Source organism: Pyrus communis, chromosome 6 (assembly GCF_963583255.1).
Source record: "Pyrus communis chromosome 6, drPyrComm1.1, whole genome shotgun sequence".
In the NCBI taxonomy this organism is placed as follows: domain Eukaryota; kingdom Viridiplantae; phylum Streptophyta; class Magnoliopsida; order Rosales; family Rosaceae; genus Pyrus; species Pyrus communis.
Window position 1 is genome coordinate 14,715,328 of NC_084808.1, and position 21,301 is coordinate 14,736,628.

Sequence of the window (21,301 nt, forward strand, 5' to 3'; positions counted from 1 at the left end):
CACACAAGAGACCATGGATGATGGTGGGCACAAGACTGCTTAAGCTATTCAAGGTTGAAATCGTGGAAGAAAATTGGAAAGAGGATCTGAGAGAGACAGCAGGTTCAGATCCGGTTCCGGAGGCAAGGGTCCACAGTGCTACGGGTGCAAGGCCGGGTTAGCAAGTTTGTGGTGGAAGACTTTGAGTATGCCCTCTAGGTACTCGAAGCAACACTTCTCCTGGTGATGTTTAGTCTCAAGTGTTGCAGGGGTTTTGCAGCAGGTGAAGCTATGGGATTCACAGGTGATGAGAAGGTCCTGAGGTAGGAGGAAGTGTGGGAATTTTGTCTGGCTCGATGGGTTGTTGCTGGAAATAGGCGCGCTGACGAGTTTCCAGGTTGCAGACAATGAAGAGGAGGAAAACCTGCTGGAGGAGACGAGGATGTGTTGAGATCCTGTCTGAAGCTAAATGGTGATTTTTAGCTTGCAGCAGCTGCACATGCATTGGCAGTAACTGAATCGGAACAGGACCAACGAGGTGGATTCAGAGTGTGCATGCTGGTACGTAAGGCCAATGGACTTTGGTACAATTTGGCCAAGGTGGAGATTGTTGGATAGTGGCCAAATTAGGCTAGGAAACAAAACAATAGTGATGAGGAAACATCATGATGAGGATTATGTTTCCTTGTTTTGTGGCTTAAATTGCTCCATATTTTGTGGCTTTTTCAAAGCCATAATTACTTGGCATAAGAAGGGGCACGGGTGAAGAGAGAGTTGTAGAGGGATGAAGAGATGTAAAGCATCCAAAGAGATGGTGAGAGCATGTGGCTCTACCATGGGTAAGGGTGAGAGAAATCAAGAGAGTTAGAGTGAAAGATCTCTTGTGAAAGAACTCTTGGGGTAGAGTGAGGCTCTTGGGAAAATTCTGTGACTGGGTGTACAAGGGATATGGGATTGGGTTATGTCGATTTAACTCATGTGTAACTTGTACTGTTTTTCTCATAGTGAAGAGCAATATCTCTCCGAGGACGTAGGCAGGTTTTTGCCGAACCTCGTAAATTTCTCGGTGTCTTTATTTCTTGTATTTTATTTTGTTCAACTGTGTGTGATTTTGGTGAGGTTGTAATCTGAATCTCGGTTCCGCACTAACGAACGAGCCAAGGCACAACAACTATTTCTCTGTGTGTCCGTGTGTCTTGTATTCTGTGCGATTGTGGCCACCATGCACGTAACTCTTTCTCTGTGTGTCCGTGTGTGTTGTAATTTGCTTGACTTCAGCTCAGCTACATACACTACCAGAAATTTGGTCTTGCCCGACGAAATTTCAGTCTGAAAATGTGTGTATTTTTTAAGTATACACCTTTCCGACACAAATCATGATTAAGTTGAGATAATCCTATAGTAAATAGAGATAATGCAAAGTAGTGTCCATGGCTTCGATATGAACGTAGCTCATAACGAATCACCGCAGAGGGCCTTCTTGTTCGAATCACCAAACTGACCCTTAATAAAGAAAGGGAGGAATAGAGGAGGTGAGAAAAAATTATGGACACCTTCTTCCCATCTTTGCTCATCCATACCTTTTTTATTATACAATTGATCGGTTTAAATTTAACTAAATTTCAATTAGTTAAATCTCAACGGTTCATTTATCGGTTTAAAAGGTAAGGTGATAAGTTTTTTTTATAGCAATAATATACTTCAAATTCGTGAGAATCGAACTTAAAATTTCTCGCTTAAAAGTAAAAAAAAAAAATATTACTAGACCGTAATACTAAATGACAAATACGTCAGTACTGAGACATTTATAATAATAATACAACGACGTGTGTAAAATTTTTCTTCAAACATCATTGTATTTTTTTGGTCGGAAAACAACATTGTATTGGTTGTCGGCCCATCTAGTTGGGCTCATGCGGGCCTTCCCAACGGTCCAGCCAGCGCATAAAACGCAAGCCCGCGGTTCCTCCAAATATAAGGACCCGATTCCAAAACCGCTGCCTCTCTCATTTCTCCTCCTTCCAATCAACAGAACCCAGACGCTCAAGCGAATCAAAAGGTTTCCACAAGTGACAACAATGGCGACAGAGATTGCAGCAGCGGCGCCGCCACCAGCGGTAGGCACAGAGGAGAATATTTCGGCGGCGGTGGCCGCCGATACCAAGATACAGGCAAGCAGCGGTCCCCACAAGCTGGAGAGAAAGTGGACCTTTTGGTTCGATAACCAATCCAAGCCCAAGCAAGGCGCTGCGTGGGGCTCCTCCCTCCGCAAAGCCTACACCTTCGATACCGTCCAGGAGTTCTGGTGGTAAGAATTAGATTACATAACCTAAACCTAAATCCCCATCTCTTCCTCTTTTATTAATTTGGGATTTTTAATTATTGGGTTTGAATATTGGATAATTTAATTTCTTGTAGTTTGTGTTTTTGTATTTGTTAGTTTTGTTGGAGATGTGGGTTTTTGCTGAATTTTGCTTGTTTGTTGATTGGTGCTGTGATTTATAATTAGATTATGTTTGGTTAATGACAACATTTAGTGGAACTTTTCCAAATACAAGCAATGTACCGGAGTCTTTGGTCCCTTTGTTTCCAAAAAAAAAAAAATGAGCTTTGTATTTAGATTATGTTTGGTTGATGAGAAAATTTAGTGGAGAATTCTGCAAGTCCAGTCCATTAAGTTACCCAACTGCATTTAGTTTCATTGTGGACCTACAAACTCGGATTATTTGCAAATTCACTTGATTCAAGTTCTGAAATTTAATCTGATTCGAAATCCCCTATTTGACGTTGAGATGCAATATCTGTTTGCAGTCTGTACGATCAGGTATTCAAGCCAAGCAAGTTGACACCGAATGCAGACTTTCACTTGTTCCGGGCTGGAGTTGAACCGAAATGGGAGGATCCCGAGTGTGCTAGTGGAGGGAAGTGGACTGTCATCAGCAGCAGGAAGGCCAACCTTGATACCATGTGGCTAGAGACTGTGAGATTTCGATTTCCTTATCAGTATTCATTACATTGGTTCACACACACACACACACACACACACACCCCCCCCCCCCCCCCCCCCCCCCCCCCCCCCCCCGTATAGGAATGAAGTTTGGCATACTATTGGCAGACATTGAATCAAACATAGGTTTATACTTGATTTCACCTACTTAATAGTTTTGATTGACATTGCAACATAGCATGCCAAACTATGTGGACACTGAATACTACTCTATCTATAATTATATATATAGTCAGCATATCCTCCTCACCGGTGTGAATGATTGGTGTTTCTTGCCCGCTGTGGGCTGAAGACGACTGTGTATTGGCCTAAGCACTTTGATTCATGTTGCATTAGGTTTATTGGAAATTTGATAATAATGGGTTCTTGTTTTATTGGGCAGTTGATGGCACTGATAGGGGAGCAATTTGATGAGGCGGATGAGATTTGTGGAGTGGTAGCAAGTGTGCGCCAGAGGCAGGACAAACTTGCACTATGGACTAGGAATGCTGCAAACGAAGCTGCACAGGTGTGATTTGGATGGTTTTGCTATCCTCGTGTTTGTTTGATTTATACTCACTCCTGTATGGATTTTGATCTGCTTTGCTATTAAACAATGATATAGCTAAAGCCCCAACTTATATGTGATATAGATCTCTGCACATCCTAAAAAGAAGCGAAAGCATCCATGAAGACATTGCTACCCAATAATGCTTCATTAATCAACTGAAATATGATTACTAATATAATATATGTTTGATATATATAACTCGCTTGACCTCTGCCCCTCAGCAATAGTTGGATCCCTATAATTGATTACATTTCCCGTGGTTTTGTTGCAAATTTAAGATGTTGCAAGTGTCTGAATCTTGTTATCTTGTCATCCAGATGAGCATTGGGAGAAAGTGGAAGGAGATAATCGATGTTACCGATAAGATGACCTACAGCTTCCATGTAAGTTTCAGCGGTATTATTTGTGTTGGGGTACTCTTAAATCCTATTTCTCACTTCTTCTGGTATTGCAGGACGATTCCAAAAGGGAAAGATCGGCAAAGCCTCGATACAATGTGTAACTGATTTGGCGCATGGGTCTTCACTCTCCATTACCAAAGTTGTGAACACCGCGACATTTGTCTACTTATTTTTATTAGTGTAATATGATCTCGTTCCTTATGTTACGATGTCGAAAATTTTCTGAAGTACGCAGAAACTAAGTTTTGTTTGTAACATTGAAAATTTCTCTGAGTACGCTTAAAAAGTAAGTTGTGTTTGTAATACACCCATGATTTACTTGAGTTGACAATCAAATGAATCAGATCTGCATGTTTGCTAAGAACTTTCTGCAACCTTATTATCGGTATCGATGTCATGAAAATGGGATCCGAACTTGGACCCAAGGGGTGGACACGCGATCCTAGTCAACTGACGTAACTTACATATGCGTTTTTCTGTTGATTTAGTGAAGGAACATTGCAACAAGAGTGAAGAATGATCATGAAAAGTGCATATATTATGGAGACAAGACATGGAATTTTACATTGTGGTGACGTTGAAGGAATCCCAGCAGGTGGAGACTGGAGAGCATATGCATGTGGAAGTCGTTTAAGAATGAAGTATGAAATCAAACTAGAACATCAAATTTCTACTTGTGAAAAAAACGGGAGGCATCCATGGTCTACTGATTCTATCACGCCAGGAACCCCAGCCTCTCTCCGTTCTTCTTCGCCAGACGAATCAGTCCTTGCCTTTGTTTCGCGTCTGCTCCTATCGATTTGCAGAACTCGGTAATTACCTGCACGGAAAATAGGGTTTGTCAATAATTCTACAACTAAAATTGTTTTTAAACAGAAGGCCTCATTTATTCGACAATTTGTTTTGTACCAACCAATTATGTTTTCATCTTAAATAATTGAAAAAGAAGCTGGAAAACTGAAAATTTGATAGTTACTAATTTGTAGCATTTCCAAAGTGATACTTCTCTTATTCGAGCGATATTCTAATTATATTTAAAGTAATCTACGAGAAAGGAGTACAAATAGAGAAGCACATGAACTAGGCCCAAAATCGAACATCTAACACCAACATTTTTTTTTAAAAAATTCTTAGCTAGACAGAGTCACACAAATGAAAGATTTATATTAATTACCTGCGAGTGCAAAGCAATAGCTTTGCCTCTAATTTGATTGAACCTCTTCTTGCCAACAATGTTACGCGTGACAACAACAAGAGGTGCAAAGACACCTTTGCCTTCATTGACGTTCTTCATCATCGGCTGCGCTCTCACCGCCTTCCCAACTCTCACTTGGTTCGGGACCGCCTTCACCAACGTCCCATAATCTTCTCCGACAACCGAACTCCCCCAACTTCCATGGAACGACGAACTCAAATTTGCAGAAACTGAGGTTGCCATTGAAACAACAGTGCCTCTAGTTTCTCAGAGGCTTGTGAGCTTTAATGTTTTTTGCAATAGTCGTTGGTAGGGAGGGTTTTGTTGTGGAATTTTAAGAGCCTTTGGTTTCTTTTAAGGATAGCAAGTTAGGAACCACATATATTTATGGCCTTGGTTTTTTCTGTTCAAGTTTTTTTTTTTTTTTTTTTCCACGTGTTTTATTTGTACCGCGGCACTGACGGTCCCTATTTGTTGGGAGGACGATCTGAATCTGAATTCCTGGTGGGTTTGGTCCACTTGTCACCTTCCTAGAAGCCACTCTGTCATGCGTGGGATGATCTTAGCCGTTGGTTCTAGAAACATTTCTAAAATTTTCATACACGGACATTTTAGAAGGCAAACTTTGAATTATATTGAACGGTGCATAATAACAACGGACTTCATTGGTTTGAACTTTGAACTACACTGTTCAAATTTGTATACGTAGTTTTGGTGTCGGCACGGACAAGCACTCAAGTTTGGATTCTCTTTTTCATAATGTAGAGTAGGTTAGACTATGGTATTGATAAAAAGAAGGGACCGTTGGAATTGGAAAAAAAAAACACCTAGCTTCTGGCACATACGAAATTGTATATCAATGACTGATTGACTCTCCTTACATGTAAAAAGTGAGATGGTGTTTATTGTGTAATTGTATGTCTACAATTCAACTAATTCCTAGTAGCTACATGTGAAGAGCGTGAATTTTCAACCATTGATGGTTGAAGTCATGAGAAGAAGATTGTGGAAAAGGGTTTTAAATTCGCTTCCCGCGGACGGTGTTTGATGCACGCCGTGTCACTGTTAGAAAAAAGTGGCAAAGCTGTTAGAATTTGGAAGCCACAGACAAAAACAGCATGATTAAACGCTGAGAAAAGTATTTCCACGTCAGTTTTTCGTCTTCAAATTCCACTAATTTAGAAACAAAAAGAAAAATCTTTCTTCTCAAGCAAAAAAGAATTTCTAAAATTTATATTGTTATTTCTTTTAGGAATTCTGAAAGGGAAGAAAAAGAAAGTGAAGAAGAAAATCAATCTTACAGGAGGGAGAATCTAGAAGATCATACATTTCAAAGAAAGAACACTTCCGGCAAGAGATGAACGCTGAATTTCTGGAACTCGGTAAACCATGGAAGGTATAACCGATTCCCATGATGCGTTTTTCCAGCTCGTCCTGCACGTTGAAGAACATGTAACGAACATATGTATCTACAAGTAATTAGAATGATAAGCAGACAATCAGTTCGCAACCAACAAAACATGATATCTTGGCCATCTCTTTAGAAGGGCCGTGCAATGGTTTCAAGTGATCAGTAGTTCCTTAGGTGAGAACTATACATCCTGTTTCTAGATTGGAGTGCGACTACATAGATGTTTCATTTCGAAATACTAGTGTTAAAAATGATTTGATAGAAAAACGCACGAACAAGCGAAGAAAACCCTAGGGAACATCGTTTCCAAGTACTTTCTGCGTAGAAGTTAAACGGATCGAGATTCAAAGTATCAGTACAGACACGAACAAACTGCACCGTAAAGTACTGCTCACCTCCAGTCTTATAGCAGTTGTAGAGTACAAGATGCAGGAATAACAAAAATGAATGACTATTGTTTGAGAAAGCGTAGCAACGTACATATGTTTTTACATACTCGTCATACTGTCACAGTATAACTGCACCCAATCACCGAAGAACGCAAATAACACACGCGCAGCAAAGTTTAAAAAACGAAATGATGACTGAACTCATCTACCTAAAGGCAAAATAATTCTATAACAGATTTAAGTGTAACGGCATAAAGCAGTGATATCGTATGATTGCTAACAACTTAGAGGGAATATATGCCAGTTGATGGGTTTTACTGCTCTTGGCTAAACTGTTTGACATCTTCTACCTATGGGACAAAGGTAATTGAACTTTCGTAACTATATATTGGAAGACACAACGATTTAGCAAAAATGTATTCTTGAAAAATTTAATTCGCCAATATTAGCATATATAGCTTCCATGGAATCATTTAGTAAATTTCATCCAAGAAAACATCTTGTTCTATAAAAAGATACAAAATAAATAAGAAAATGAATGTAATACACAAAGAAAACCTCAGTCCAAGAGAGAGAGAGAGAGAGAGAGAGAGAGAGAGAGAGAGAGAGAGAGAGAGAGAGAGAGAGAGAGAGAGAGAGAGAGAGAGAGAGAGAGAGCAAATCTCCTTTCTATAATAATTCAAAGGCTTTTTAGCCAAAATGGTCTCTGAGATTTGCATAACACATCACTTTGGTCCCTGAGATTGAAAATCAATAAAAATGCTCCTGAGATTGTCCACCATCTATTATTTTGGTCATTCCGTTAAAAACTCTGTTAAATGTCCTGGAACTCTTGGCTGGAAGTTAGGGCAATTTTCAAAGCTTCGTAACTCAATCGTTTCTTAAGCAAATTTGATCCATAATATATTAAAATGAAGATAGGAAAGTGTAAAACAAGATTATACCTATGTAGAAGCCCAATGGTTGCCGGAGATAGCCGGAAAATAGCTTAAAAGGTGACTGGTCCACGAGAATACTAGAAAACTCGCCCGATTTCGTAACTTCTTCAATACTCAACGAAATCGGGCGATTCAAAAATGAAAATCATACTTCTCAATGATATGAAGAGAATGGTACCTTTTTTGACAGCTAATTATCCATGGTTTGACCGTAAAACGGCTCGAAAGTGTCTAACTCGAGACCAAAAAACCACTTTCAAGCTGTTTTTAGGCCAAACCATCGCGATTTAGCCATCAAAAAGGTACCATTCTCTTTGTCTCGTCGAGAAGTATGATTTTCGTATTCCCGCGAGTTTTCCAGTATTCCCGTGGACCAGTCACCTTTCAGGCTATTTTCCGACCATCTTCGGCAACTATTGGTCTTCCAAATAGGTATGATCTTGTTCTACACTTTCTTATCTTCATTTTGATATATTATGGCTTGAATTTGGTTAAGAAATGATTGAGTTACGAAGTTTTGAAAATTGCCCAAACTTCTGGCCAAGAGCTCCAGGACACTTAACGGAGTTTTTAACGGAATGACCAAAATAATGGATGGTGGACAATCTCAGGGACCAAAGTGAAATATTATGCAAATCTCAGGGACAGTTTGGCTAAAAAGCCTAATTCAAATTTGAAAGGGGAAAAATACAAAATGAATGTAATATCAATGCATTAGTTTCTATACAAGTATACGTTTCCTTACAGGGTAACACCAACATTCATATAAATTTCAACAATGCTTTCCGCCACTGCCATAATAAACTCTGACACTTTGGAGGTCAAGGACTCAATACATACATCTTTATGGGAAAGATGAAATGTCATCGACCACAACAGTCCTCGAAATTACATCTTCATTAAAAAAATCTTTGCTTGCCCGCATTTCAAGCTGCTATGAACCATGAAGGGGAAGGATTAGGGCATCATTGTAAAACTCTTCTTCCAGGATTCCAACTCTTTCTTCTCATTTGTGTATATGTTCTATTAAAAGCATTGTCTGGAAGGAGTCTAGACAGCTAATACAGTCAACAACTTCAATGCAAAGCAGTAGTCTCAAGTACATTGGATGCATGCAATGTCCTTGATAAAAAAGGTTTTCAACATTTAGTTTGCTTATGAGCAGGAAATAGGTGTCCGCTCTATAACAAGCCCAGCACAAAAGGTCATCAAGTGATCTGCAGTTATCTGTGAACCATATCATTCGGTACAGAGTGCGTTATTTAGATGGTATGCCCTTACTACTATTTTCTTTTCAACAGAAATGATGTAGGTGGAAATGGTCATGCATTCCAAATATGGGTATCAGTAATTTAGAAGCTGTACAAATCATCTTTCAACTACCCATCATCACTGTTCTCCATTTTTGTTCCCAACTCATTCCTTGGCTTAGCTGAAAGACCCCTTCCTAGCATCTCTTCCTTATACTGCCTAGCCATGTCTAACATTCCTTTCTCCACCAGAGCATTGATTAAAGCATTGCAAGCAGACCTATCAAGACTACACCCCAAGTGTTTCCATCCTATTCCATACGAGACACATTGGTCTCAGGAATCCCCATCTCCCAAACTTCTTCATAAGCATCACAAAAGTGTCCATCATTGGCTGAACCCTGTAAACGTGAGTTATTAAAATAAGTATGTAAATATTAGGAGTCCTTTATTAGGAATGATTTATAGTTGTGTCTTTTATTGATTATTGTTTCCATATAGAACACGGATTGTATATGTATATATTTCAAGGAAGTAATACAAAGAAAAATTATCCCATAAAATTCTATTTGGCATCCGAACCTAGGTTGTTGTAACCGTAGAATATTTTTCTTCAACGGTTGTGCACGGCCGACTGTTTTTTTCTGCAATTCCCTTGCAGAATGTCAGGCTGCGTGTGTGTGTGTGTGTGATATTGCCATGTGCGAGTAGGAGTATTACTGTGTCAAAGTATCCCCATGGGTGTGCTGCTTTGCTGTGCAGTTTCTTGTAAGACAAAATGGCATCTTTGGAGGATAGCGGGGTTCTGAAATTGGAGGGAAATGCTCGTAGCCCAACCAATAATCCAGTATTGAATCATGTTGTTATTCAGAATGATGTGTCTATTGTACCAAACACCATGAAGCTAAATGGATCAAATTATCCTCTTTGGTCCGAAGTTTTAGAGATGCACATCATTGGACGCGGTAGGAAGGGCTTTGTGACAGGGAGTACCAAGGAGCCTGCTGATGATAATGTTGAGTATGAGACGTGGGAGACAGGGAATGCAATAGTAAAAAAGTGGTTGATCAATTCACAAGAAGTATGGTTATTACATCATCGATTAGGCCATGCATCTTTTAGATATTTAAGGCGTATGTTGACTAGTTTCTTTAGTGGAATAAATGAATCAGACTTAAATTGTGAAGTATCTATTCTTGCTAAAAGCAATCGTGCTTCGTTTCCTCCTAGAATGAATAAAAGATATTTTCCATTTGATCTTATGCATTCCGATGTTTGGGGGCCTTCTCCAGTTGCTACTTCTTCTGGATTTAGGTGGTATGTTACATTTGTTGATGATTGCACTTGTATGACATGGCTTTATGTGTTGAAAAATAAAAATGATGAATGTGTAATATTTCGGTCATTTGCTCAGATGTTTCAGACGCAATATTCTTCAGTTATTAAAATGCTACGTTCTGATAATGGAGGAGAATACATCAATTTTGAGTTGTCAGAGTTTCTCCATGAAACCATGTGTCCGCATACCCCACAACAAAATGGGGTTGCGGAGTGTAAAAATCGCCACATTTTGAAAATAGCTCATGCCTTGCTCCTTGAGGCCTCGGTTCCTCAACGTTTTTGGCCTGAAGCTGTTACCTACGCTGTGTATATCATTAATTGTATGCCCTCTTGCGCGGAGGGGAGGGGGGGTTTGGGTTTCATACACCTATTCAAGTCCTCACTCAACATGCTCTAGTGGTGTCAAGTAATACTTTCACCCCTTGAGTATTTGGTTGTGTGGCTTATGTTCATATTCAGAAAATACATCGTAGTAAATTAGATTCGTGTGCACTACGTTGTGTCTTTGTGGGCTTCTCGTCTCACCAAAAAGGGTATAAATGTTACCATCCTGAAACCCGACATATGTACGTAACCATGGACGTGACCTTCTCTGAAACGGAATATTTCTACACTTCTGTACCTTCAACTTCAGATCACCAGGGGGAGAACACTGTTGGCAATCTAAGTTGGTTGGATCTAGAGGGAGATGCGATTGTTCAACAGTGTGTGGAACCTGGAACTGTTAGTGCTGAATGTATAATGGGTACCGAGTGTATAGACTATTCGGCCATAGGTGTCGTGGCTGATATTGATGATGTTCGGTCGATTCTGACCGAACCCATATGAGAGTCTCGACCAGCTACTACCGAGGACAACCTTGTTGTTCAGCAGCCCCTTGCCGAGCTTAGTACACCCTCTCTCTAGTTCCGAAGTGTTGCCCAATTCATCCTCTCTAAATATGCCTGAGGTAAGTACCGTAAATGATTGTGTAACTAATCTGAGTAATAATGTGAGTACTTATAAATTGCCACCAAGAAAAAATCGAGGTGTGCCTTCTGATAGGTTTTCTCCTGAAGGGAAGGTGAAGTATCCAATAGCCAACTATGTATCATGCAATAAGCTTGCACCAGAGCATCAAACATTGGTAAGTAATATGGAGTCTATTCAGGTACCAACTCAAGTGGAGGAAGCTTTAAATGATCCAAAGTGGGCAAAAGTAATGGATGAGGAGATGTTGGCATTGCAGAAAAATAATTCTTGGGAGGTGATGATGCTACCTGTAGGAAAGAAGATAGTGGGATGTCGATGGGTATTTATAGTTAAATACAAGGTTGATGGAATAGTAGACAAATACAAAGCAAGGTTGGTGGCTAAAGGGTATACCTAAACATATGGGGTGGATTACCAAGAGACTTTCTCCTCAGTTGCCAAGATGAATATGGTACGTGTTCTTATCTCTTTAGTTGCAAATATAGATTGGCCATTAAAACAGTTTGATGTGAAGAATGCGTTTCTCCATGGGAATTTGAAGGAAGAAGTGTATATGGATTTTCCTCTTGGTTATAGCAATGGCGGGAACACCGGAGTATGTCGGTTGCGTAAGTCACTTTATGGACTTAAGTAATCACCTCGTGCATGGTTTGATAGATTTACTTAAGTCATGAAAAGGAATGGATATTGTTAGAGTCATTCTAATCATACTTTATTTGTGAAGCGTAGACAAAATAGAGTAACAGCCTTGATTATCTGTGTAGATGACATGATTATAACAGGAGACGATGTTGACGAGATGTCCAAGTTGCAAGGAAACCTTGCGGCTGAATTCGAGATGAAGGACTTAGGAGATTTGAAGTATTTTCTGGGAGTTAAAGTTGCTCACTTGTCTAAAGGTATCTTCTTGTCTCAACGTAAGTATGTACTAGATTTATTAAAAGAAACAGGTATGTTTGGGTCTAAGCCGGTAGAGACCCTTATTGTTGAGAAACATCATTTGTGTTTAGATCCGAATCAGAAACCGGTTGATAAAGGTCGATATCAGAGGCTTGTAGGGAGACTGATTTATTTAGCTTATACTCATCCTGATATTACCTATGCTATGAGTGTTGTGAGTCAGTTCGTGCATTCACCAAGTGTGGATCATATGGCTGATGTTATGTGTATCTTGGCATACTTGAAGTCGGCACCTAGAAAATGAGTCGTGTATGGAAAAAAAAAGGGCATTTGAGGATTAAAGGGTTTACTGATGCAGATTGGGCAAGTGATGTAACTTATAGATGGTCGATTTCTGGATACTTTACCTTTGTTGGAGGGAATTTGGTGACATGGCGAAGTAAAAAACAGAAGGTGGTGTCAAGATCTTTAGATGAGGTCGAATATAGAGGCATGGCTCAAGGAATCTGTGAAATCCTTTGGCTACGAAAATTTCTTTGGGGACTTGGGTTTAAGCCGAAGGATACCATGAAGTTTTATTGTGATAACAAGTCAGCAAGAGATATAGCTGATAATCCAATACAGTATGATAGAACGAAGCATGTAGAGGTTGATCGACATTTTTTAAAGAGAAGCTTGAAAAGAAGATTGTATCAATATCATTTGTGGATTCAGAGGAGCAACTTGCGGATGTTCTTACTCATGCAGTGTGTAGTCGAAAGTTTGATGACTCACTTGTTAAGTTAGGCATGTGTGATATCTATGCACCAACTTATGGGGGAGTGTAAATGTGAGTAATTAAAATAAGTATGTAAATATATTGTAAATATTAGGAGTCCCTTATTAGGAAGGATTTATAGTTGTGTCCTTTATTGATTGTTGTTTCCATATAGAGCAAGTATTGTATATGTATATATTTCAAGGAAGTAATACAATGAAAAATTATCCCGTAAAATTCTATTAACCCTACTTTCAATCATCCTATCAAACAGTCTAAGAATCTTATTTGGCTTTTCTAGATGCTTAAAAATGCAATGATACGTGATCACATCTTATTTGGCTTTTCTAGATGCTTAAAAATGAAATGATACGTGATCACATCCGGCACACAACCCAACTTCGGCATTTGATAAAGCCCCGAGAATGCCTCCTTACATCTCCCATTTTGTACAAAAGCTTTACAACTGTATTATACGTCCCGACATTGGGTTTGCACCCAATTCCTTCATCTTCTTCCAGAGTCGCTCTAAAAAATCAACACCATCAGAGAGACCAATGGCACGAATAACTGTATTACACGTCACCACATCCAATTTGATCCTTTACTCTTCATCTTCTTATATAATTGCACAGCCTTCGACGACTTTCCACTCTTGCACAATATATCCACAGAGAATGATTGTGTTTTGCTAGGTTTGTTGGGTATGTTGATGTGTGTACTGGGCTAACTTTTAAATTTTAAATTTTTCTAATTTTTTAATATCCACAGGCTTTTGCGGTGCCAAGTCATTGTCCACGGGGGCGTCACGTCACATGTTAACGACTGTTTTAACTGAAAGTTTAACGGATGTATGAAAATGTCTAAGAATTATAACTTTAGGGCGCCACGTCACAAGTTAACGGCTGTTTTAACAGAAAGCTTAACGGATATATGAAAGTTTCTCAAAATTATCACTCTAGGTATCATACTGGGGTGAAAAAACTTTATGTATGAAATGTTGAAAATCAATCAACTTAAGGCCATCTCCAACCGAAAGGAAATCAATCAACTTAAGGCCATCTCCAACCGAAAGGCCTAAGCATAGCCCCATCTAGAATTATAGCCCTACAAAATATTATTTTTAAATGAACAGTGTTAGGCCATACTCGTTACCATCTCCAACTGAAGGGGCTAAACATAACCCCCTCAACAATTTATTAGTTTTAAGTTTATACTTTAAATTTATTAGTTAATTTAATTAAACTACCTTTGGATGTTTTCAAATTTAGCTATTGAATTTAAATCAATTATTGCAACTAAGGAGCTCGACCCAAAAAAAGGGCTAAGAAGGGGCTATATTTGGCCAACATGATGCCCCTTTAGCCAAATAATAGTCATGTGGGCTCCATAGAATTATAGCCCAGTCTTCGGTTTGATATGAGTTTCTAGGCAAATCAAGTCATTTTTTGGCTTTTAGACAAATAGCCCTCTCAATTGGAGATTGCCTAAAAATAATAAACTGAGAATTACCCAAAAAAAATAAGTGAAAGTGGAACTAGGACAACTTTCACCCCAAAAAAGGAACGATAATTTGTGGTAGACTCGCAAATGGTACTTTACCCAAGTAATGAAAATCAATTGCGGAGGTCGAAAGCATAGTGTATGACATTCAGGCTATTACAACTGATGTGGCGACTGTTTTGTTTGAGTTTGTTCATTGAGAAGGCAACTGAGCGGCACATTAGGTTGCAACATTTATTCAAAACTAGAGGTTCTTTTAGATGAGATTGCATTGGTCCCGAGTTTCTTTTAACATCTCGACTGAAGATGTAAATATTTCAATTAGAATTTAAGAAAGTCTATGTTTTGATAAAATAAAATAAAAAGTAATGAAAATCAATTATTTATTACTTAACAATAAACCTACTAATGCTATCATTTGTGTTAAAAAAAAAAAATTGTAATTTTGTCAATATTTTATGTTTTTAACCTTCTCCGAGAGTAAGGATGAAGGGTAAAAAAACCTCTCTCTGAATTTCACGGCTCTCCTCACAAGTTCACAAGAAATCACAACGTCAGCGAACGAACGAGGGAACCAAAACAAAAAAGGCAGGAAATTCACCAACACGTACCAGAAGGAGCAAACACAAGAAATTCAAAAATTCACATGGCATCACTAGCAACCCATTTCTCCGCCTTCGTCCTCCTCTTTCCCATAGGCCTCCGCCGCTTCATCTGCTCCTCCTCCCGCTACCTCAAGAACCCATCTCTCTACCAATCCAAAGCATGGTACTGCTCAGAAACCAAATGGAGAAACTTCGATTTGTACTCTCTCACCATCGCCCTCCCCATCGCCTGCTTCTACGAAATCTTCCTCTTTCTGGCCTTTTCCGGCCACCACCCCACCTACCGCTTCGCCTTCTTCCAGCAATCCGCCGCTATTTTCATGTTCTGGGCACTCGTACTTCTGATCATCTTCCGTGAAAACATCGACCCTTTGAATTTCAATGAAGGGTTCGTCTTTGCTTTCGCTGCGGTTTCGTTTTTCATTGAGTACTCTGTGATCGGCAAGGGAATTTCGGGTCTTGGTGGCGCTGTGTATGATATGCTAGGTGCATTGACTCTAATTTGTGCATTTTCTTGCCTGTATTTGTCGATTAGGCCTTGTTCGTATTTCGCCGAGTTTTTCTTGTCCTCTGGATTGGTTTTTAAGGGCACTTGGATTTTGCAACTGGGTTTGTCCTTGTACACTGATGTATTTGGGTTAAAAGGGTGTAAGAAAATGTCGGTTTGGCCTAACCAGGACAGTGCTGAGTGGAAATGTGACCTTGAGGAGGACGCTTTGAGGGGCTTCGCTGTGATGAAGCTCTTGTTCATCGGGCATGCGATTGCGATCTTGGTATTGAGTTTTGTGTTGTTTGCTTTGTTGGCAAGTAACTGCAACTTGCAGGGTGGCGAGGCCAGTGGTCCGTTGCTAGCGCAGCTGGAGCATGTATTGATTCATCCTGGCCCTGAGATTGAGCTGGAATGAAGTGTATGTTCTGCTTTTGTTAACTGTCAATTTTGGTACAAATTTTCAGATAAAATGGAGATTTTACTCATTTGTTCTTTCTTTAACTTCAGTTTGTAGTGTTTTCCTCTTTTTTAATGGCATGCCGTCATTTGGTTTTTAGATTGTCTCCAGTTGAACTTAATTATTATATGGATAACTTCGTTTTTTCGGTGTATCAGTAATCTTCATAAAGAGTTTATGACTTTCACAAAATAACTGATGCCTTAGCGATGGTCGTTTCTTTTTTCTTTTATTGATGTTTCCACAACTCTAGTTTTGTTTTGTTTTCTTTAATTTTAGAGCAAGCTGAATTATTTGGGACAACATGTTATCTGGCTTGTTAATCTGACTTACAGAGAATGATTATTTTGGATTATTCTAACTGCTATCATAAATAGCTAACATATCAGGTATGGAAATAACTTAATTTAGTTCGGTATATCCCATTGAAGAAGAAAACTTTGGCATTTTCAACCATCGTCAATGAAATTGCCCGAAACCATGAATTTCAATCTGCCAACGGATTCTCTTGTTCTTCATGCTCAAGTCATCATATCTTCGTTGTAGGACTGTAGGTTTTGATATCTTGATCAGTTCTCTCATGTTCATGCATCCTGCATTTGCTTGAAAGCAAACAATGAGAGATTTGTAACCATTTAGGAAATTTTGAGCTGTTATTGGTCTGAATTAGTTCGGTTACAGAAGTTAATAAGAATAATGTAATAACCAGTCACTATGTCATTGTAAAGATTCTATTTTTGATAACTTTCTAGATTACTCCATTCCATGGATTTCATGGAAGCCGTCGTAAGAATTTTGTTTTTGTCTAATAAGATGAGAGCGGTAATGAAATTAGCTAAGTTCTTTTATATACTTATCGTTGGTGAGTTTGTGAAAGCATTTTCTCAACTAGGAAAAGTAGAAAACCCTTAAAAAAATATGGAGTTTTTACCTTTACATGGTATATAACACAAATAGAAATTCAGTAAACTCCATACTGTCTTGTCTAATCTTTTCCTTCAACATGACGTGAAGAAATCTCTTTAAATAAGTTGATACCAAATGTATTAAACTGAGTATACCTGATGTTTTATCTCGTATGTGGAAAATCAACCATAAGCTAAATAAGCAACTTAGTTACAGGAAAGTTTATAATCTGTAGTGATTAAGAGGAAAGTTTATACTTTTAGTACTTAGATTGGAGTCTAAGAAGATACCGAAAGAGACAAATCCTCTATATGTTCTCAAATCTTCGAAAGTTCCTCCTCTTAAATCTGGAGCTGGAATGGGTGATCAGCAACAAGGTGGCGTTTTCCTCCATTCTTCAGAACTTCCAACATCCATAAGTTCCTGTCTCCATTCCCCAGAAGGGAATCAAATAGAAAATCGAGAAAAAGAAAATATGAACCAAATCTTGCAAGGAACAGCAAGAAGAGTGATTTCATTAACAGTGCTAACAAGAAAATCTTTACTTAACTGTATCGGTCACAAACGTGAAAGAATGCTGTTACAATAATGACATCTATTTTGCCTTTGAAACGTATCGGGAATAATGCAATGACTTTCTGTGGCTGTCAAAACATGAATATTGTCATTGTACATTAGAAATATGGAGTAGATCAATCAGATCTCAGTTGAATCAGTACTTTTCTTGATTTTGCTAATGATTTCATTGTGGAAATTATCTGTCTAATAATAAAGAAAGGCTCTTTTGGGTGATATTCAAGTTTGAGTGGCTTATACATTCCTTGGGATGTATCTTGAGAGTTGACATTCGTCAACATTTCTTTCAGCTGGGAACTTACGATTACTGCCTGCACAGCAGCAATCTCTGCAATTACCTTCGCAGAATCTAGAGAAAGAACAAAAATACACGCATGAATACATTGTTAGCATCAACGGTACAGCAAGAAAACTTCGTTATACAGTCATACTGGTTAAATATAGGACATAGCTGCCTTCCAATATACTTGTCAGACTTGTTTTGAGACTTTCCCCTTGGCTCATGGTGTGTTGCCATGTTGACACGTTCTGTCATCTTTATTTAATGCCTGGTTTTAGGGATTGGAGGAAGAAGAAGCTTGGAATTCAAGAAAGCATTGTTAGCGTAAGTGGTTACAGAATTTCATTATTTTGTTTCTTTTGTTCTTTTGCTATCAAGGTGAGCATTGATCTGTACAAACTGAAATTCGCAATCATCTCGGTGTGATTCATATATATTATTTATTGGGATGATGTGAACAATTATCAAACCTTTTCCATTTGAAATTTTAGAAAAATCAAGTCTTAAAGTAAGCTGGTATCCTTCTTTTGCAGGTTCAATGATCTCCACAACGTCAGGACGAATTCCCTTTACCATCTGTTTAGTATTATGCGAAATCCCATATGGAAGCATGACTCCCTGGGAAAGGAGCGGGATTGACACTGACGAGTAGATATAATGTGTATCTGATGCTGAAGACTGTTTTATTACACAAAAATCATCGGAAAATATACCAAAATACCTGCTTGGAAACCCATATAAGATGAGGTATTTGTCACTCACAAGTCACAACATATTACTTTCTTCATATATTGAGTAAAGAACAGGTTAAATTCCTAGATTCTAGAATGCTAATATTGTGAAAGGAAGCAAAAAATGAACACTGAACATAGAGATCAATTAGAATATTTCGAATACAGTTTGCGCGTACTGAGGACTCACCTGGATATGGTATTCCACGGACCCAAATTCGTACAAGTGATGATCAATCTCTATGGACTTGTTGTCACTGTTATGAAAGCAACAATACTAATATCAGAATGAGTATTAGTTTGCGTACAGCTCCAATGTTTCACTATATTGATTACCAAGTGCATTGATGAAAACCGAAGACTATGTAAGCTTTAGAAATTGTATATCATCTGTAATGACCATTTTTCTTCCCATATTTGTTGATATAAATTTTCCTTCTGTTTACAGTTGTGGAGGGTCAACGATTCTGTAACTGTAAGCCGAAGGTTTCGTTAGGCGCTGATTACGATGGATGGAGCTGCTGCTGTTTTCTGCTAGTTCAGCAAATAAAGTGGGAAGCGCATAAAGTTAACTGTTTTTAACTCTTTTCATGTATCCAAACATGAAACAGTCTTCTGCTTTAGATTTTCAACACAAAATTTCAGTGTGCATATCGCAACACAGCTGTTAATTAACTCTATAACATTTAAGGTAAAAAATTTGTTACAATACGTATCTCGATTAGGTAATGTAAGCATGAAAACTCGAAAGTACTTACCGGTGTCGTTTGAGCAGGATTCCCTTCAAGGCTGGCGATGCCCTCTCCAAGCACGCCCATCCTGACTCCTGAAAACTTTTTACCTGTCACCTCTCCTCCTAATTTCAAATGGGTGGTGGGATGTAAATACAAACAATGATACAGCCAACAAACTACTTTGTGAAGTTGGAGTAAAATTTAAGTTCAAAGTTGCACTCAAGTTTTCCAACATCTGAAGCAACTGCCCACTCTCTCTCTCTCTCTCTCTCTCTCTCTCTCTCTCACTGCTGCTAACTTTGTGAGGGAAAAAACACGCAGTAAAAGTAATTGTCCGTCAGTATGCTCATTTCTTGGTAGATTTTGTTGTATTAGTACCTTTGCATCCGAGTTAATGAAAAATCTTCTATGCTAAATCCTCGATGCAATCCTCATCGTCTCATGAAACTTCGTTGTGGAGTGAACATAGAACGATTTGTGCCATAGTAGGTTATTCATGGTGTATAATTGAAAGTTATTTGTATATCTTCTACTATCAATCGTCCACGCATCTGAACAAGTTTAGATTATTGAACAACGCTAAATCCATATACAATGATTGCTAAGTTCAATATACACATGGGTTGTGGTTGGCTATTGAGTATTTGACTATCTGATGGGGATTAGGATTCTCTCCCCTCCTCTTTTCATCCCCTCCTCTTATATTTTCTTATTTTGTCTTTCTCTTGCTATAAAAAATTAATATAAGATGTTAATGTGGCTTAATCGTAATCGTTCAAATAAGAGATGAGGGAAGGGGAGTGAAAAAAAGAGGGAAGAGAATCCTACTCCATTTGATGGGAGATCCAATTTAAAGCCATGCGGCCCATCCCATCTGTAAGATCCCACATCGCCCAGGGGAGTGATCCTTATATGTATATTCTCATCCCTACCTAGCACGAGGCCTTTTGGGAGCACACTGGCTTTGAGTTCCGTAGGAACTCCGAAGTTAAGCGAGAAGGGGGCTAGAGCAATCCTATGATGGGTGACTCACTGGGAAGTTGCTCGTGAGTTCTCAAAAACAAAACCGTGAGGGAATGGTAAGCCCAAAGCGGACAATATCGTGCTACGATGGTGGAGCGGGCTCAGGAAGTGATCTGCCTTGGGCCGAGATGTGACAATTTATTGTAAGATCCCACATCGCCCAGGAGAGTGACCCTTATATGTATATTCTCATCCTTACCTAGTACGAGACCTTTTGGAAGCTCACTGGCTTCGGGTTCCGTAGGAACTCCGAAGTTAAGCGAGAAGGAGGCTAGAGCAATCCCATGATGGGTGACCCACTGGGAAGTTGCTCGTGAGTTCCCAAAAACAAAACCGTGAGGGAATGGTAAGTCCAAAACGGACAATATCGTGCTACGGTGGTGGAGCGGGCCTGGGAAATGATCTGCCTCGGGCTGAGATGTGACAATTTATTGTAAGATCCCACATCGTCTAGGGGAGTGATCCTTATATGTATATTCTCATCCTTACCTAGCACGAGGCCTTTTAGGAGTTCACTGGCTTCAGGTTCCGTAGGAACTCCGAAGTTAAGCGAGAAGGGGGTTAAAGCAATCTCATGATGGGTGACCCACTGGGAAGTTGCTCGTGAGTTCCCAAAAACAAAACCGTGAGGGAATGGTAAGCCCAAAGCGGACAATATCGTGCTACGGTGGTGGAGCGGGCCCGGGAAGTGATCTGCCTCGGGCTGAGATGTGACAATTTATTGTAAGATCCCACATCATCCAGGGGAGTGATCCTTATATGTATATTCTCATCCTTACCTAGCACGAGGCCTTTTAGGAGTTCACTGGTTTCAGGTTCCGTAGGAACTCTGAAGTTAAGCGAGAAGGGGGTTAAAGCAATCCCATGATGGGTGACCCATTGGGAAGTTGCTCATGAGTTCCCAAA

The 21,301-nt window shown here is 39.2% G+C and overlaps 4 protein-coding genes across 4 annotated transcripts; 2 read left to right on the forward strand and 2 right to left on the reverse strand.

Moving 5' to 3' along the window:
- The first annotated feature begins 1,983 nt into the window (after positions 1–1,983).
- Positions 1,984–4,293, forward strand: LOC137736800 (eukaryotic translation initiation factor-like). Its single transcript, XM_068476070.1, has 5 exons — positions 1,984–2,287; positions 2,791–2,959; positions 3,369–3,494; positions 3,854–3,919; positions 3,991–4,293. The coding sequence occupies exons 1-5, from the start codon at positions 2,058–2,060 to the stop codon at positions 4,036–4,038; spliced, it is 639 nt and encodes a 212-aa protein (XP_068332171.1). The 5' UTR covers positions 1,984–2,057; the 3' UTR covers positions 4,039–4,293.
- A 161-nt stretch (positions 4,294–4,454) lies between these two features.
- LOC137736801 (protein PROTON GRADIENT REGULATION 5, chloroplastic-like) lies at positions 4,455–5,472 on the reverse strand. The gene is made up of 2 exons (XM_068476072.1): positions 5,112–5,472; positions 4,455–4,757 (listed from the first exon to the last, which is right to left on the reverse strand). Exons 1-2 carry the CDS (start codon positions 5,373–5,375, stop codon positions 4,653–4,655), a joined length of 369 nt encoding a protein of 122 aa, XP_068332173.1. The 5' UTR covers positions 5,376–5,472; the 3' UTR covers positions 4,455–4,652.
- Positions 5,473–15,239: 9,767 nt separating this feature from the next.
- On the forward strand, positions 15,240–16,103 carry LOC137736100 (uncharacterized). The gene has a single exon (XM_068475432.1). It carries the CDS (start codon positions 15,240–15,242, stop codon positions 16,101–16,103), a length of 864 nt encoding a protein of 287 aa, XP_068331533.1.
- A 1,289-nt stretch (positions 16,104–17,392) lies between these two features.
- On the reverse strand, positions 17,393–19,456 carry LOC137736101 (actin-related protein 2/3 complex subunit 2B-like). Its single transcript, XM_068475434.1, has 5 exons — positions 19,397–19,456; positions 18,829–18,915; positions 18,378–18,585; positions 17,868–17,976; positions 17,393–17,474 (listed from the first exon to the last, which is right to left on the reverse strand). The coding sequence occupies exons 1-5, from the start codon at positions 19,454–19,456 to the stop codon at positions 17,393–17,395; spliced, it is 546 nt and encodes a 181-aa protein (XP_068331535.1).
- Positions 19,457–21,301: the final 1,845 nt, after the last annotated feature.

Excerpts from the sequence above, each read along its gene's own strand:
- LOC137736101 (XM_068475434.1), bottom strand. The coding sequence starts at position 19,456 with ATGGGCGTGCTTGGAGAGGGCATCGCCAGCCTTGAAGGGAATCCTGCT. Across the intron at positions 18,916-19,396 it reads ATCCTGCTCAAACGACACCG|TATTGTTGCTTTCATAACAG; the intron begins GTAAGTACTTTC and ends TTCTGATATTAG. Across the intron at positions 18,586-18,828 it reads CCGTGGAATACCATATCCAG|TCTTCAGCATCAGATACACA; the intron begins GTGAGTCCTCAG and ends GTAATAAAACAG.
- LOC137736800 (XM_068476070.1), top strand. The coding sequence starts at position 2,058 with ATGGCGACAGAGATTGCAGCAGCGGCGCCGCCACCAGCGGTAGGCACA. Across the intron at positions 2,960-3,368 it reads ATACCATGTGGCTAGAGACT|TTGATGGCACTGATAGGGGA; the intron begins GTGAGATTTCGA and ends TTTATTGGGCAG. Across the intron at positions 3,920-3,990 it reads AGATGACCTACAGCTTCCAT|GACGATTCCAAAAGGGAAAG; the intron begins GTAAGTTTCAGC and ends CTGGTATTGCAG.
- LOC137736801 (XM_068476072.1), bottom strand. The coding sequence starts at position 5,375 with ATGGCAACCTCAGTTTCTGCAAATTTGAGTTCGTCGTTCCATGGAAGT. Across the intron at positions 4,758-5,111 it reads CTATTGCTTTGCACTCGCAG|GTAATTACCGAGTTCTGCAA; the intron begins GTAATTAATATA and ends TTTTCCGTGCAG.
- LOC137736100 (XM_068475432.1), top strand. The coding sequence starts at position 15,240 with ATGGCATCACTAGCAACCCATTTCTCCGCCTTCGTCCTCCTCTTTCCC.